This window comes from Desmodus rotundus, chromosome 13, assembly GCF_022682495.2.
Source record: "Desmodus rotundus isolate HL8 chromosome 13, HLdesRot8A.1, whole genome shotgun sequence".
Taxonomy (NCBI): Eukaryota; Metazoa; Chordata; class Mammalia; order Chiroptera; family Phyllostomidae; genus Desmodus; species Desmodus rotundus.
Genome location: NC_071399.1, coordinates 74,701,184 through 74,717,941, shown reverse-complemented (window position 1 = coordinate 74,717,941; position 16,758 = coordinate 74,701,184). Strand labels below are relative to the sequence as shown.

General features: G+C 37.0%; 1 protein-coding gene across 14 annotated transcripts in view; it reads left to right on the top strand.

The window, feature by feature from the left end:
* The window catches only part of MYCBP2 (MYC binding protein 2), a 262,323-nt gene that overhangs the window by 164,218 nt on the left and 81,347 nt on the right, over positions 1-16,758 (top strand). For all 14 annotated transcript variants that reach the window (XM_045201677.3, XM_045201639.3, XM_024568966.4 and 11 more), the window contains 5 exons: positions 1,866-2,038; positions 4,311-4,455; positions 9,328-9,543; positions 12,216-12,271; positions 15,786-15,901. In XM_045201677.3, coding sequence (XP_045057612.2) covers positions 1,866-2,038; positions 4,311-4,455; positions 9,328-9,543; positions 12,216-12,271; positions 15,786-15,901 — 706 coding nt within the window. The remainder of the gene's footprint in view (positions 1-1,865; positions 2,039-4,310; positions 4,456-9,327; positions 9,544-12,215; positions 12,272-15,785; positions 15,902-16,758) is intronic.

Here is a 16,758-nt window from a genome sequence, read left to right as displayed (position 1 = left end):
GCCCTTGCTTTACTCTATGGTGGGTGTTCATGCTGGAGTGAGAGAAATCCTTAGGGAGAAAGAACATCTGCCAGTGCCAAGGGTATTGGGGAAGGCATTGCAGAGCTGTGGGTGTATAAGTTTTATTGACTGGTTAGAAGAAAAGGAGAAATAAGGTGTTAGTCATTTAAATAATACCCGCAGAACACTCTATAATTTACAATGTCTTTATTTCTATTTTTGCAATTATACTTTGAGGTCAGTATTTCTCTTGTATCTTACAATGACAATAGGTGAAGTTTAGAAAAGTTATGCAGCTTGTCTAAAAATTCAACTAATTAGGAGATAAAGGCTAGTGTTCAGGTCTTCTAACATCTACGACTAGTGATTTATATTTTGGTTTCTGTGATGAATTGATAACAGCAGTAAAAATAAAAGCAAACATTTTTTTGATCTTAATTTTATCAAGTACTATTTCAAACACTTGGCATATTTTTAACTCATTTAGTCCTCACAGCAACCCTATGAATTTATTTCCATTTACAGGTAAGGAAACTGAGACAAGGAGAACTGCAGTAACTTACCCAGAATCACACAGCTATTAAGCAGCTATAGCTGGATTTGACCTCTGACCGTTCGGTGACCAAGTCCATGATGTTGATCATTATGCTCTAATCCCAGAGAGCCATGGTGTCCTCATAACGTTAAGACACCAGCCTTTGTTTTTGTTTTAAAAAAAGTTAAGATTCTATCTTAAGATTCAAAAATGAAAATGAATTCAACAAACATTTAAAAAACATAGCAGTATCATGCAATATTCTAGTTAAGGACCGTCATTAAAGAGTTCTTGTATTATTCATCATCACAGGGATTATTATGGTTTATATATTATCATTTAGCTCATATGCAAAGAGATCTTTATTGTGTTGCTGTTCAACAACAACCAAAATGATGTCCCAAATTGCCCACCTTTTTGGCATGTAAGGTAGTTGTGATAGTGGTCTAGCATGTATTAAACACCTTCTCCTTCTTAGGCAGTGTAGCATGCATTTTATATGTCTTATTTAATTTAAATTTTATAATAACCACAGAAAGGTGATTTATTTGATCACCGGTTTGTACATTTTAAGGAAGGTCTGCAACTTGTTAGCTCCATAACATACAGTATAACTTGTCCAAAGCCAGGATTCACACTTGAGTCTGTTTGATTCCAAAGATCATGATTTTTGCAATTTCATAGCTTGTAGAATGCAAAAGTTACCATTATATAAATTTGATAGTACTAGGAGTCTAACCCTTTTCTATGAAAAAAAATTTTTTTTGAAATTTATTATGTAGTCATTAAAATATTTCTAGAGTTTCAGCATTTAAAGCGGGTCTTTCCAAAATACAGGCTTGCTTGTCAGATAGGTGAGAACTAAAATTTCAGTTTTATCCACCTTTTTTTCTTATGTGCAGGCATAGTCAGGCTTCCATCCACTTTCTGTCCAAGTCTAGACCGTGGTACTCACCCACCAAAGAGGGCAGACACAACCTGTGCCTGAGAACTGCCAATAACGGGGACACAAAAAGAGGGAGGCCCCCACAGCTGCCTACAGAAGGGAGCCCAGGCCCTGACACATGGGGATGTACCAAGTAGAGGATATGCACCATTTCAACGGGCATGCAGATGTCGTAATACCTTTTTTTGTGGAAGGAAAGGACTGGGAGTATTTTTCCATATTTTTCCTTCCTGGAAGTTTTCTTCCAGGCTAAAGGAACACTGGAGCATGGGGAGAGAATTATTTCCCCAAAAAGGCCTATCAAAAATTGTTTGCAAGTTCAAAAATTCACATATTTAAAGTTTTATATTTTAAAATATATAAATGTTCTCTTTTACCCAACAGGTGTGCAAAACCCATTCTGGTATTCTTGGAAAGGGTTTAGCTCTTTCTCATTCACCAACTATATTAGAGGCACTTGAAGGAAACTTACCGCTGCAAATCCAAAGCAATGAACAGTCCTTCCTGGATGACTTTATTGCTTGTGTTCCCGGATCAAGCGGTGGCAGGCTCGCAAGGTAATGTGCTCTAAGTACTGCAGTTCTTTCTTTCGGGGCTTGCCTCCATTTCATTTCTGAAGACAGGTGAAAGGGGAGTCATTAGGATGTCATAGCGCTGCCTAAAATAATGTGGTTTTTGTGTTTTGAACTAGCTGATGCATAAAATGGTAGTTAATATTTCAAAATATTTTAAAAATATAATTGTTAGTTGGTTATTTTAAAGTTGCCTAGATGAACTTTTATTTTTAAAATATGTGGAATATGAGGGAAGATTCCAAAAAACCTGGAATTTATTTATTAAAAAATTGTGCATTTATTCTTACATGTTTAAACTTCAGTAGCCTTCAAAGTACTCTCCATTTGATGCAATACACCTACCAGAACATTTCTTCCATGGCTCGAAAGCTTTTGAACTTGTTGATTTTGATGCCTTTTATGTGCTTCACCTCTTACACATTGGTAAAACATTTCCCTTGGAGGACTTTTTTCATCTGGGGAAACAAAAAACAGTGGCCTGGGGCAAGTTCAGATGAATAGGGAGGGTGAGGCTCAGAAGTCATGCCATTTTTGGTCAAAAACTGCTGAATCCTCAGTGCAGGTGTGTTCGTAAATCACCATAAATCACCCATCATGACTTGGGCAAATGCGTTGAAAGAGTCTAAAAAAGAAATTCACCGAAGCTGAGTGCAGCCTCTCACAACAATGCCAGTTGGTACACTGATACAATGGGCTCCTAGAACACTCACCCAGCAGGGGAAGCCTGTATGACACGGGGCTTGCCAGAAAATCCATTTTGGGGGCTTGCCCTTTGTACATGGTATAATTGAAAGCCTGTATATTGAATGGTAATATTTAGTATCCAACTAAATTCCTAAATTTATTACTATATTTTATTTTAGTAAAATAAATAATATAATAACATGAGTTTTTTCAAATCTATAATGAATAAAAATATAAATTTAGAATTTAAATCAAATCATTTGAGGTTGTAGAGTTCTCATTTATTTTGTTGCTATTTGCTTTTTTTAAGCTTAAAGAAAAATATGCTGGCTTGTGTGATTTCACAATATAGAAATCTGATCCCTTTCTATGTTTAATTTTAAAAATACAGAGATTACTCTTTAGCTTTTATAAACTAAAATGGTCATTAGAGAAGAACAGAAAATCTTTTGTCAGCCTCACTGCTATCTTTGTGGACATTTTTACACATATCAGAACTACTTATTACTCATCTCACAGGACAGCTTGAATGTTGATCATGAAATGAATTCAGGAATGGCTTTCACAAAATATAGAAAATTGGCAAAATTTACGTGGAAAGGAAAGTAATGAGGGAAGGTAGTTGAGAAAGTGCATGAAGAGAAGGTGGACTAACTGGTCTCAAGCAAGCAGAATGCCATTTTTGTCCCTGCTTTTGCAGAGAAGCTGCTCTTCCCTAGGATATTAGGCTGGCAAGTTAAGGCAGATCTTACTCGGTAAAAATAAATGTACTTGAGACTTCAAGTTATACTCAGCCTAACTTCATTTCCTTGATCATTTTAAATCAACCATAGTTAAAATTCACTCAAGTTTCCTGATTTTTTAAATTTAATCTTCATTGTATTTTCCTCCAGCACCATTTATGTCCCTTATACCCTCTTCCACCTCTACTCACCCTGTTCCTCCCACAGCCACCACACTGTTGTCCATGACCATGAGTCCTTTCTCCTTTCTCTCAGTCCCTCCACCTTCTAACCTCCCCACCCTGCCTTAGCTGTCATCTGCTCTCCATCTGTGGGACTCCGCATTTTCTTTGTTAGTTCAGTTTGTTATTGGATTCCACGTATGAGTGAGATCATAAGGTATTTGTCTTTCTCTGACTGGCTTATTTCACTTAGCATAGTGTTCTCTAGGTTCATCCATACTGTTACAGAGGGTAAAATTTAAAATTTTCTTCTGTTTTATGGCCGAGTAGTATTCCATTGTGTAAATGTCCCCTAATTGTTGTATCCACTCATCTACTGATGGACATTTGGGTTGCTTCCAAGTTTCCTGATTTTAAATTTTCTTTTTTTAATCCTTAGAAATCTTACCTGATTTGGCATATTTTTTAATGAATTCATCATTAACAATTTCCAAGGAAGACACTTACTCTTCCTTGATTACTGATTATATATGAATCAGAAATGAAGATGTTGTTTTGGCATTTTATACATGCTTTATTCATTTGGCGTAATTTCATGTTAATCATTGAAGATACTGATGACTGTCTTTTTTATTGTTGTTTGCTTATTTTTTTCATTTCTGCTAGGTGGCTTCAGCCAGATTCCTATGCTGATCCTCAGAAAACATCTTTGATCCTGAATAAGGATGATATTCGCTGTGGTTGGCCGACCACCATAACTGTTCAAACAAAAGACCAGTATGGGGATGTGGTACATGTTCCCAATATGAAGGTAATTATATGAAAATTAAAGCAGTAGACATCTGTGCACTGACTATTGTAACTAATAAAACTTTGGAAATGACAAGTGTCTAAAGTCCATTTGTAGGACTCTCTTTACATGTATGCAATGGAGGAAGCCAAAAAATTGCTTAAATGACTTTTTTATATTATTAGCACATATCCAATTTTCCAAGTTGTATATTTTGGTTTGGTTTTTATATTTTGCTAGGTACTATCATGATGCAAAACAAGGATAAAAAAAGTGTCCATATAAAGAGTGCTAGGTGTGTAGAAGGCAGGCCCTCAGTATATAGTGATTGAATAAACCAACAAAAGAATACATTTAAAAGTTTTGTATATATATTTTAAAAACTCAAATACATTTCTGCGTTCTGTACAGTTGAACAACATTGAAAATCTAATAATGATACTTATTAAATAAATTAGAAATAAATTTGGATTGTAAAAGAAAGAAGAGTGGAAATAGTCATGTACTGTATTGATGAATATAGTTCTTTGGATACCTCTTTCATAAGACATTAATTAATAAACACATTTCGAACATAGGTATAAAGTTAAGTCCTTTATGATATAACTTATCAATGTAAATATCTCATTTAAAACTTTTATTACATTTCTGAAAAAAACAATACTGAATGAAAATTTCTATAGTCAATGCTCAGCTGCCCCATACATCAAAGTGATTTGATTGTTTGGAACTTAGAGTTGATTAAGTCGCAAAATCCTTTTGAATAAGAGCACATAATTTTACCTCCATTGTTTCTTTTATTAGAACTACTTCAGTACACTTTTTTTAAAGATGTTATTTATTTATTTTAGAGAGAGGGGAAGGGAGGGAGGGAAACATTGATGTGAGAGAGAAACATTGATCAGTTGCCTCTTGCACTCCCCCAAACAAGGACCTGGCCTGCAACCCAGTCATGTGCCCTGACTGGGAATCGAACCAGCGTCCTTTCAGTTCTCAGGATGATACCCAATCCACTGAGCCACACCAGTCAGGGCTACTTGGTACATTATTTTTTTATTTTTTAAATTTTATTGATTTACTTTTAAAGAGAAGGAAAAGGAGGGAGAAAGAAAGGGAGAGAAACATCAATGCATGGTTGCCTGTCACATGCCCTCCACTGGGGACCTGGCCCACAACCCAGGCATGTGCCCTGACTGGGAATTGATTCAGCGAAATTTTGGTTCGTAGGCCGGCACTCAATCCACTGAGCCACACCAGCCAGGGCCATTTTTTCATTTATCCTATGAAGAAGCACAATGCCAGTGGGATGTTTACCTGACTCATAGTTTAAAAAAAAAAAAAAAAGATAAGAGCAATATAGTTTACATGTCTTAAGACCATTAATAAAATTGTATGGAAAAGGATTTGAACCTGATACTAAACAAAAGTCAGGCTTTACCAGTGGCTTCAAAGTTTCGACAGTGACCTACACCATAAGGATTTGCATCATGACCCAAACATACATAAGATGAAATAGTGCATGTACTCTTTATTACGTACAGTATGCATCATACATGTTTACACACAGAGCTGCACTGTGGTATTTTCTCTTCTATTTTACTTTTCTAAGGACAGTCATGCCCCATCGAAGTGATTTCATGCCCACTGTGAATTACTCTATCAAGTGCAAAAGCAAGTTATAAAGACAAAAACTGAATAGAGGATAATCTTAATAGTGACACCAAAACAATGACTCTGAAGAAAGAATTTTATCACAATACAAGACACATTAATATGAACCTCAGAATGATAATACCTGATAAAAAACTAAATTGGTATTTAAATCGTAACTCTGTGACTGCCTAGGAATCAAGTAGTCTTTGCTAATGCATAAATAAACATACAACAATAAAATGTTTTGTTATAATTCTTAGAATAATATTTGAGTATTGTTTTTAAGATAATTTGTACTTTCAGTGTTTCAACATGCCTTAGCAAATCTATTCTTTTTAAAAAAAATAATTTTTTAATTTTCAATCACAGTTGACACAAAATATTATATATTAGTTTCAGGTGTACAACCCAGTGATTACACACTTACATAACCCCTGAGGTGATCATCCCAATAAATTACTACCCATCTGACACCAGACATAGTCTTGAGAAGTTACTGACTGTACTTCCTATGCTGTACTTTACATCCCCAGGACTATTCTGTAACTACCAATTTGTACTTTGTAATCCCTTTATCTTTTTCACACATCTCTGGCTTTCTTCCCCCATCTAGCAACCATCAAAATGTTGTCTATGTCCATGAGTCTGTATCCGTTCTGCTAGTTGCTTTATTTTGTTTTTGCTTTTAGATTCCACATATATATGAAATTGGTGTTTGTCTTTCTCTGTCTGACTTACTTCATTCAGCACCGTACCCGCTAGGTCCATCCATCTAGGTTGTCACAGGCGGCAAGATTTCATTCTCTTTTATGGCTGAGCCATATTCCTATGTGTATATGCATCACTTTTTCTTATCCACTCATCTATTTATGGATACTGCGGTTGCTTCCATATCTTGGCTATTGTACATATCGCTACAATGAACATATAAATGCATGTTTTCTCAATTTAGTGTTTTTGGTTTTTTCAGATGACACTCTAACCAATTGAGCCACCCAGCCAGGCTGTTTCCTCTCTCTTTGTTGAAGTTCTCACTGAGTTCATGTACTCTTCCCCTAAGTTCACTGAGCATCCTTATAGCCAGTGTTTTGAACTCTGCATCTGATAGATTGCTTATCTCCATTTTTGTTCAGTTCATTTCTGCAATTTTGTTTTGGTTTTTCATTTGGGACATGTTTCTTTGTCTCCTCATTTTGGCTGTCTCCCTGTGTTTGTCTCTGTGCATTAGGTAAAGCTGCTACATCCCCCAGTTTCGTTAGAGAGGCCTTATGTAATAGGTGTCCCTAGGGCCCAGTGGTGTATTCTCTGCCCATCACCCAAGCCAGGTGCTCCAGAATTGCCCCCATGTGGGATGTGTGCACCCTCCTGTTGCAGTTGTCTTGATTGCTGTTGGCCTGTTAATGGGAGGGATTTGTTTCCAGGTCCATCTGCTGTGAGTGCTAACCTTGGCTACAACCACGGAGCTGCTGTGCAAGGGCTTACCCCACAGAGTAGGACTTGCTTCAGTGGGGCTCTGGTGCCTGGCGAGACAGCCCCTTGAGTGTGTCACTTGTGGAGATGGTTGGGCAGTTCTCCGGCATGGTCCACCAAGTGCACTGGTGCTGGGGTCTCCTAAGAGACAGGCCAAAGTCAGCCGCCAGCTGAGCCCTGTCTAGGGGCTACCCAGCATGAGCTATGAAGCAGTCTGCAGATGGCTACTACTTGTGTTGGTCTTGGAGGGGCCCAGGAGAGGCAGAGTTGTGAACAGAGGCTAGATGCCACCAGTTCCAGACCTGGGACCACTTAGCAAGAGGACATGTGTGTCATGCTGCTTGTTTAGGGTTTGTGAACCTTTGAGAGATTTTAGGAAAGTCTACAACATGAACCAAGATCGGCCCTTTGTATGGAAAAGCCACTGGAAGTGTCTTGGGTGGACACACAAGTTGGGTGGGTCAGGGACACAGGGAATCACCAGGGTGGAGCAAACAAGCATTAGCCATGTTAATGGGAGACTCTGATATGGGGTCCCCCTGCCAGCTCCATGGAGAGAGGATTCAGTACAAGAACAGTGGCTTCTGCCAGCACTGTTGTCTGGATGAAAGCTGTCCCTCTACCCCTTGCCTCAAAAGCAGACAGTTCAGTTCCTCCTTGTATGTTTCTGGTGCTTTTCGAGCTGCCACTTCAGCGCTGGAGCTCAAAGCCAATGAGACTGAGTAAGTCTGTGTACAGTCCCTTTAGGAGAAACACCTGGGAGTCCAGGAGCCCTTCATTTCTCATCCATAATCCCCACTGGTTTTCATAGCCAGAAGTTCTGGAACCCTGGGCTTGGGGGCCTGGTGTGGGTGGGTCTGAGACTTCTTGCTCAGGGGGAACCTACTGATTTTTAACTGCCACACATGAGTGTAGGTAGGACCAGTTTATGCTGTGTTTCTGCCCCTCCTCTCAGCTTTAATGTGGCTTCTGCATATCCTTAATTATAGGACTTCTTTTCAGCTAGATTTCAGGCAGTTTTAAATGATGGTTTTCTGTAGTTTAATTGTAATTTTTATGTGGCAGTGGGAGAACGAGAGTACTGCATTTATCTACTTCATCATCTTGACAGTAAGCCACAATTCTGTTCATTGTATCTACAGTAAAGTAGATGAAAGATACCCGCATTTTATCGTTGAAGAGATTTCGTTTGAAAGTTTAGTTAGGTTGCTTAGATCAAATAGCTTATGTTGGTGACAGAGTTATCTGAAAGTACTCTTTCTGCACTAAAACATCTTTAGACTTCAGGTATAAGACTTTTTTGTGTGTGTTTATTTCTAAGACTTATCGATGGAGTACATTTTCTTCCACAAAAGAGTACAGCTAAAACTGAGATCAGCACTTAGAAATAAATGGAGATTTTGAGAAAGTATTTATAGTTGAGTTACCAGGTAAAATAATTTCATGTTAGTCTCTTCAAGAAGTTAATGTAGACTCATTCTGCTCTCCTTTTCTATACTTCATTAATGGTAACATTTATGTTTTGATGTGTATGATTATTTATTCCAAAAAAAAAGTCTCTTTTTTATACTGTGTGCAGGCTCCATATTGTGGAGCCACGTTAAGGGCATTGTGGCGCTGTTAGCTAAGCCCCGAGGGGAGCGCCTAAGGTGGACCAATTACAGCATAGTACTTGTAGGGTTATGAGTCCATAATTGTAGATTGCTCTTTTTCGTGTGTCACGGACAATTATATAACACTAATATTTGGTTTTTATAATATCATGGTTAGGTGGAAGTGAAAGCTGTTCCTGTTTCTCAGAAAAAAACATCTTTACAACAAGAACAAGTGAAGAAACCTCAAAGGATTCCTGGCAGTCCTGCCGCAACAGCTGTACCCTCTAGTACCGACAAGACTTTTGGTGGCCTGGCATCACCAAAGCTGGATGTTTCATATGAACCAATGATAGTGAAGGAGGCTCGCTATATTGCCATAACAATGATGAAGGTAATTTATTTTACTGACCAGACAAATTTTATACTTCACTATTTACTCATTTAACAAACATCTCAGTCATTCAAATTCAGACACAAAGTTATAGGTCTAGAGAACTGTTGATAGATGGCAAAATTGTGACAGTTTTTAGGATGATGTTATTTTCCTTCAAAGAGGGTTTTCATTTGCTTTTGGAAGACATCTAGAGGGGGCTGCCAATAATAGATCAAGTTCATCCAATCAGAGACTGAAATGTTTGAAAGCTGGATTTTAGTTTCTACAAAAATACTTGTCCGTTTCCAATTTACCTTTAATTTAAGGACGTACCCTTTTGGGATGCCGCATGTACCTAACCAGCCCCCTTCAATTTTGGGGTTCTCCCAAATGCCAGGCTCATCTCTTGGTTTCTTCGTGCTTTTTAGCTTCCTGATGTTTTCATACAGATTGGTTTTTTAAAATATTTTATTCACTTTTTTTATCTTCAGAGACAGCATTAGCCTAATTACCAAGACGGTCGTTGATTTAAGCAGAAGTTAGGAATTTTGCCATTATTAGAATGAAGTTGTGAGCCATTCAAGGTTTTCATTTACAGAATGGCACAATTAAATTTGTGTTTTATAAGGATCATGGTGGATTATGGAGAATATGATTGGGTAGAAGATCAAGAACCATGGTTTAGTTTTAAATATCTAGGGGACTGTTGATTTAGTCTGGTGAGATATGCTGATTCCTTGGACTACAGAGTTTTCAAAATATTTATTGAGATATTTAGGCCCAAAAGGACTTGGTGACTAATGGGGTTGGAGTAAGAGAAAGTTTACATTTTGAGTAGTGAGATTGACAAGTTGGAGGAGGGGGAGTTTTGGTTGAGGAAGATAATAGTTGGGGATATGATGCATTTCAGATATTTCTGAAATAGCCGTCTGAAGATATTTATAAAAGGAAGTTGGATTACAAACCTGAAATTAGCACAGTCTGACCTCAAGAAAAGATTTGAGAATAATCAGCCCTTGGATTACTCATAAAGTTAGATATCTATTTTCACAAGTGAAGAGAGAAGTTCTAGGACAAGATTCTGAGAAACACCAATATCAGTGATCCTCAAATTTATGTCTATGATTGATAGATAGATAGATAGTAAGAAAGAAAGAAAGAAAGAAAGGAAGAAAGAAAGAAAGAAAGGAAGAAAAACTTGTGTCTGTATCATAATCATCTGGAGCATTTATTTAAAAGGAAAATCTTTCAGTCATTCAAATATTTTGATCCATTAGATCTAGAGAAAATTTCAGTAATTTGCATATAAAACAAATATGCAGAGTGGTTCAAGTTCAAAAACTAAACTTTGAGAAACATTGCTTTACAAGATAGATAAGAAAAAGATAAGAAAGAAGGAAAGGAAAAGGAAAAACCACACACACACACACCCCAACATTGATACACGAATACCAGCCGAAGAGGTGAGGTGAGACATAGACTAGCACTGGCATGTACTGTTGCCACCTTTACCAGCACTTTACATATAGCAACTTAATCCTCACAACAACCCTTTATATCCTGTTTTTATTCCCATTTTACATATGTGGAACCTGGAGCATGGAGAGGTTAAGTAACTTATCTAAGGCTTGCAGTCTGACTCCAGCTTGATTTTCCTAACTGCCCTCAACTATCTGGTGGCATGTCTTGAAAATCAAGGAAAGAGCAGTTTAAGAAGGGTTAACAATGTCATCCTACCCAAGTGAAGTTTTGGAAAGGATCTCGCAACAATGAATTCATCAGTGATCTTGGCAGTAGCAGTTTTAGAGGCGTAGTGGATTGATGAAGGGGAAGTGAAAGTAGCTAAAGGCAAAATGAATATAGTCTTTCAAGATGTTTGAGTAAAAAAAGAAACAGGAGATGGAATTGAGTGAAAACTTTTGAGTTTGGAATTAAATATAGAAAAATTTATGTGTTTTAATACTGATGAGGAGACAATTGAAAGGAAGGAAACCCTGAAGACAGTCTGAGAGAGATTAAAATATCTAGAGTTCAAGTAGAGAGATTAGCCTGAAATAGTAGTATTACTTCTTTTCCTCTTCTGTATTGAGTTTTTAAATATATATATATTAATGATACATGTCCCATTTTGGTTATGTGAATTACAAATCACCTCCTCCCGAGTGAAAGCTTATATTTGCTCTTTCTTAATAGTGTCTTTGTTTTGGAGAAATTTAAATTTATAATGTACTCACATTTCTTCTAAATTTGTATATGATATTGTTATTTACATTTGCACATTTAACACACCCAGAATTTAGTTTTTTAAGTTGTGTGATGTGGCTAATTGAGTTTTTTCTTTTTCTCCTATATGGATAACCATTTCTCTCCGCACCATTTATTTATTTAAAGATTTTATTTACTTACTTACTTTTAGAGAGAGAGAAAGAGAGGGACGGAACATAGACATGCAAGAGAAGCATTGATTGGTTACCTCTCACACGCCCCCAGCTGGGGACCTGGCCCTGCATCCCAGGCATGTGCGCTGACCAGGAATTGAACCAGCGATTTTTCCCTTTGTGGGATGACACACAACACACTGAGCTGTATTAGTTAGGGCATCTGAGCACCATTTATTGAATGTTCTATTGCTGCATTAATAAAGAATGTTTCTAATGATTTCATAATTCTTACTGGTCTCTTTCTTAAAGGTTTATGAAAATTACTCATTTGAAGAACTACGTTTTGCCTCACCAACTCCCAAGAGGTAAGGATCCTTTCCTCAATTCATATCCAAAACATGTATGTCAACTGCTTGCAACTAAAATCATCCTGCATTTCAACTTTATTTTCTATAAGTAAATATTTTATAGCATTTTAAAATTTTTGGTAGAAATATGCTACAAACTTTATAATGAGTAGGTTTGCAGGTACCAGGTTCAGCTCCAATACTGCCAAAATGTCACATAATATTAAGGTGATGGAAAAAGAATATAGCTAAAACATATAATTTGGCTTGTTTAGCGCTAGTTTGTTTTTCTGGTTTTGCTTCCTTCTCTCCTTCATGTATTGAGTTGTAGAACTATTTCAGTGTACTTTTGATTATGAGGGTCTTAATTTTTCTGCCCCTGAGTAATTCTGTTAACACCAGATTTAAGCAGATTTTTTTTTTAAACTTAGTATTGTATTTGCTGGTTAGGAGAAATACTTTTTAAAATAGATGCTTGGAAAAAGATTTTCAATGGTTTGTACTTTAGAGAGATCACCTCCATAGAATTTAGAAAAAGCTCCAAAGTGAATCAGAAAAAGCATAACTATTTATACATATTGTTGTTTTGTGTCACATGACTTATTAGAAACTAACAGGTTACTATGGCTTTATTCTGGCCTGTACACAAAATAGAATCTTAATGCAGAGTCTAGAGAAGTTTTGAAATAGGGAAGTAGTATTTTGTCTATGACCTAATTTTAGTCACAAAGTGTCTGTACAGTGGAAGCATATAATTTTTATAAAATAAATGTGAGTCCTGACCTTGTGGCCCAGTTGTTTGGAGTATCATCTTATAGACCAAAAGGTCACAGGTTCACTTCCCAGTCAGAGAACATAGCCAGGTTGCGGGTTCGATCCCCCATCGGGGCACACACCATTAGGCAACCGATCGTCATTTCTCTCTCACATCGATTTTTCTTTCTTTCTCCTTATCTCCCCCTCCCCTTCCTCTTTCTCTAAAAGCAATGAAAAATGTCCTTTGAGGATAATATAGTAAGTGAATAAAAAAATATGAACTATATAGATATATAGCATATTAAATAAGAACTAAATGGCCATTTGCCAGTAAGTAGGTTTTTATATGCATTGAGCATTTTAAACCTAATTAAAATAGTCTTAGCTAAGTAAACACATTTATTCTTCAAATACTGTTAGCAACTGCTCTGTGGAACACACTGGTAGAGGCTCTGGCATATCCTTAAAAGTAAGATAGACAAGGTGCTGATTCTCACAGCACTTATATTCCTGTGGAGAACTATAAGTAAACAAATAGTAATAATAAATAAAGTTACTGATGGTGATGGCATTGGGGAAGTTCATTCTAGGCAGAGAAAATCTCAGGTTAGATGGAGATTTTGATGTGTTTGCGGAACGGAACGATAGTTGGTCTGCAGAATAATGAGCAAAAAAGAAAATGATCAAAGATGACGTTAGAGAACTATATAATGGCCATATTTTATAGGGACTGGTAGGCTATTTTAAGGAGTTTGAATTTTCTCCTAAAGGAATTTGTTTGGAGGGTTTTCCAAAAGAAACTAGGGAGAAATATAACCTGATTTATAGTTTTAAAAGATCATTCTGGCTTCTCTCTGGAGAGTGAATTATAGTGGAGCAAGAGTGGGAACAGAGAGATGAATTTGACTATTAAGTGACTTGAGTAAGAGTGAAACAGAGTTAGCAGTGGAAATGATGAAGTGGATGGATTTGGGATATAAGTATTATTCTAAGTAGACGATAAAGCCAACAACCTTGCTGCTAGAATAGAAATAGAAGGTGAAGAAAAGAGAAGATCAGGAATGATTGCAGATTTTGTCAGCTTCAGCAGCAGTATAGAATATATAGCACTATAGGGCTTGGCCAACTTTGGCCTGAAAACCAATTCAGGCCTGTTTTTGTAAATCAAGTTGTATTAGATAATAGCCTTGATCATTAGCTTATGTATTGTTTATGGCTTCTCTCCCACTACAATGTGGTAATTGTGAAAGACTGGCACAACAGACTGAGTATCACTACAGAAAATGCTGTTGACCTCTGGTACAGATTATCATGATTTTTACAGGGATCAAAAAGCCTGAGAGATCAACAAGTGTTTTTGTTGGTGGTGCTGGTCTATTTTGTTTTGGTGGGTGGTGGAGTGAGTAGGACATGAGGGTTCTTCTTTGGCTATATCGTAATTGAGAGGCCAAGATGCCTCTTAGTTCTCTTAAGTGCAGTTATTTCCAGAGCCACTGGAAATACCAGTTTGAAATTTAGGGGACAAATAAATGTGGGAGTCATCTATATAGACATGGTATTTAAAACTGAAAAATTATGAAAATCAACTAGAGAGATGCTAGTGAAAGTAAAAAGAAGACCTAGACTCAAATCCTGGGACATTCCATAGTTAAAGTATAGTCAAAAGAGAGAGCCAACAAAACACTGAGAAAGAATGGCCAGTGAGATTAGAGGAAAACCAGGAGACTGTTGCAGAAGCAAAAGGAAAGCATTTCATGAAATTAAGAGTTGTCAGCTATCAAGTGTTACTGAAATATTGCTAAGGACAAACAAATGGCCATTGATGACATTGACATAAGCAATAGCAATTGAAGCATTTGGAACAAAGGCCTAGTTAGGAGAAGTGGTGGAAGAAAATTGGAAATAAGGAAATGGAGATGGTGGTTATAGACAATTCTTTAGATAAGTTTTGATATAAGTGGGAAAAGAGATATGAGACCTTATTTGAAAGGGCTGTAATATCAAGAGGAGGTGGTTAAGATGAGAGATTCTGAGGTTTGTTTGTACAGAGATGAAATACAAGTAGACATGATCCAGTAAAGTAAGAGAACTTGACAATGAATGAGAAGTAATTGTAGCAAGGAAGTGCTAAGGAAATGAGATTGGCAGCACAAAGGAGGGGCTGACTTTGAGAAGGAGAAGACCCAGGATACTTCTTCCATTGTAACAGGAGAGAAGGCAGAGGAAAGTAGGTTCATTAATCCGATTGCAACTTTGAGGTTGTACATCTTGCTTCTGTTTTCTCTGAAGAAAGTGATGTCATGATCAGCAGAGTGAGGAAGGGTGATAAAGGACTGAAGTGAGGAACTAAAAATGAAATTCGGTCATTTTGGAGAATAGGGAAACTTACTATGGTGGGGCAATAGGATTGTCACTTATTGTAATAATACAATCAGAAAATAAACTAATGAGAAAAATAGAACCAGAGACAAGGAAACATGGAACACATTGATAGCTATAGGAGGGGAGGAGGGAGGTGGGGAGTGGAGGAAGGCAGGGGAAGGGACTAGTCAAAGAACATGTATGAATGACACATGCTCATGGACAAAAGAGAGGGATTGACTGTGGGTGAGGGGTGGGCTGGGTGAAGGTGGACAAAAGGGAAAAAATTGGGACAACTGCAATAGAATAAACAATAAAAAAGGAAAAAATTAAGTGTTTGCTGATATATTTTAATGATGTTGTTAGCTATTTAACCAAAAGTAAATTTTCCAATGTTCATCTAATTTCTTTTCAGACCCAGTGAGAATATGCTGATCCGTGTCAATAATGATGGCACTTACTGTGCAAATTGGACTCCAGGAGCTATTGGACTTTACACGATTCATGTTACCATTGATGGCATTGAAATAGGTATTTTTTTTACAGTTATGAGTTACTTAGTGCAAAGAACTAGAATCAAAGTCATCTTCTGTCTAGTTTGTGCTTTAACTTGTATCATAGACAAGGACAGATTTTATAACTTATTTGGAGCTTTGTTTCCTCCTTTATAATGAGTACTGAATTAGTGTATTCATTCATAAGGTCTTAAAATTTTATAATAACTTAATAGTGTCATTATAGTCCTCATGGCTCCTTCCCCCCATTTCCTGGTGTGACTGCTCAGGTGTGATCCCCTCCATGCTGCTAGTGAACATCTGTCTTCTCTCCCTGGCTGTGAGCAGAGACCTTCTCATTCGTCTTTGGGTCTCCCAATCTAGCGCAGGGCCTAGCACATAATGGCTGCCTAGTAAATACTTGTTCAGTGAGTGAATTCTCTTTGTCCACCACTGACTTGGGGAAGTATATTGCTTTTACTTGGGGCATTAATCTTTCTCTTTTCTGTATTTTTAAACTGTCCATGTAATAGGACAATAGAATAAGAAACCTCCAATAAGTGTCTATCAATATGAATTCCTTGTTGCATTATCTTTACTGATGCTCCAAGTAGATTTAGAAAACCTAGTATATTATAGTGTCATCTTAGACATTCATACAATTCACATTAATATATTAGGGATTTCAAGAAGTTCTGAACTTAATCTTGTCTCAGATGGAAAAAATCAAGAAATATGATTTCACTCATATGTGGGTTATAAAACTGAAAGCAACAAGCAAACCAACAAGACAAACAAACAAAAACTTAAGACAGCAGACAGTATGGTGGTGGCCAGAGGAAAAGTTGGGGCAGGGGAGGTAGAAGGTATAGGAGGAATAAATGGTGATGAAAG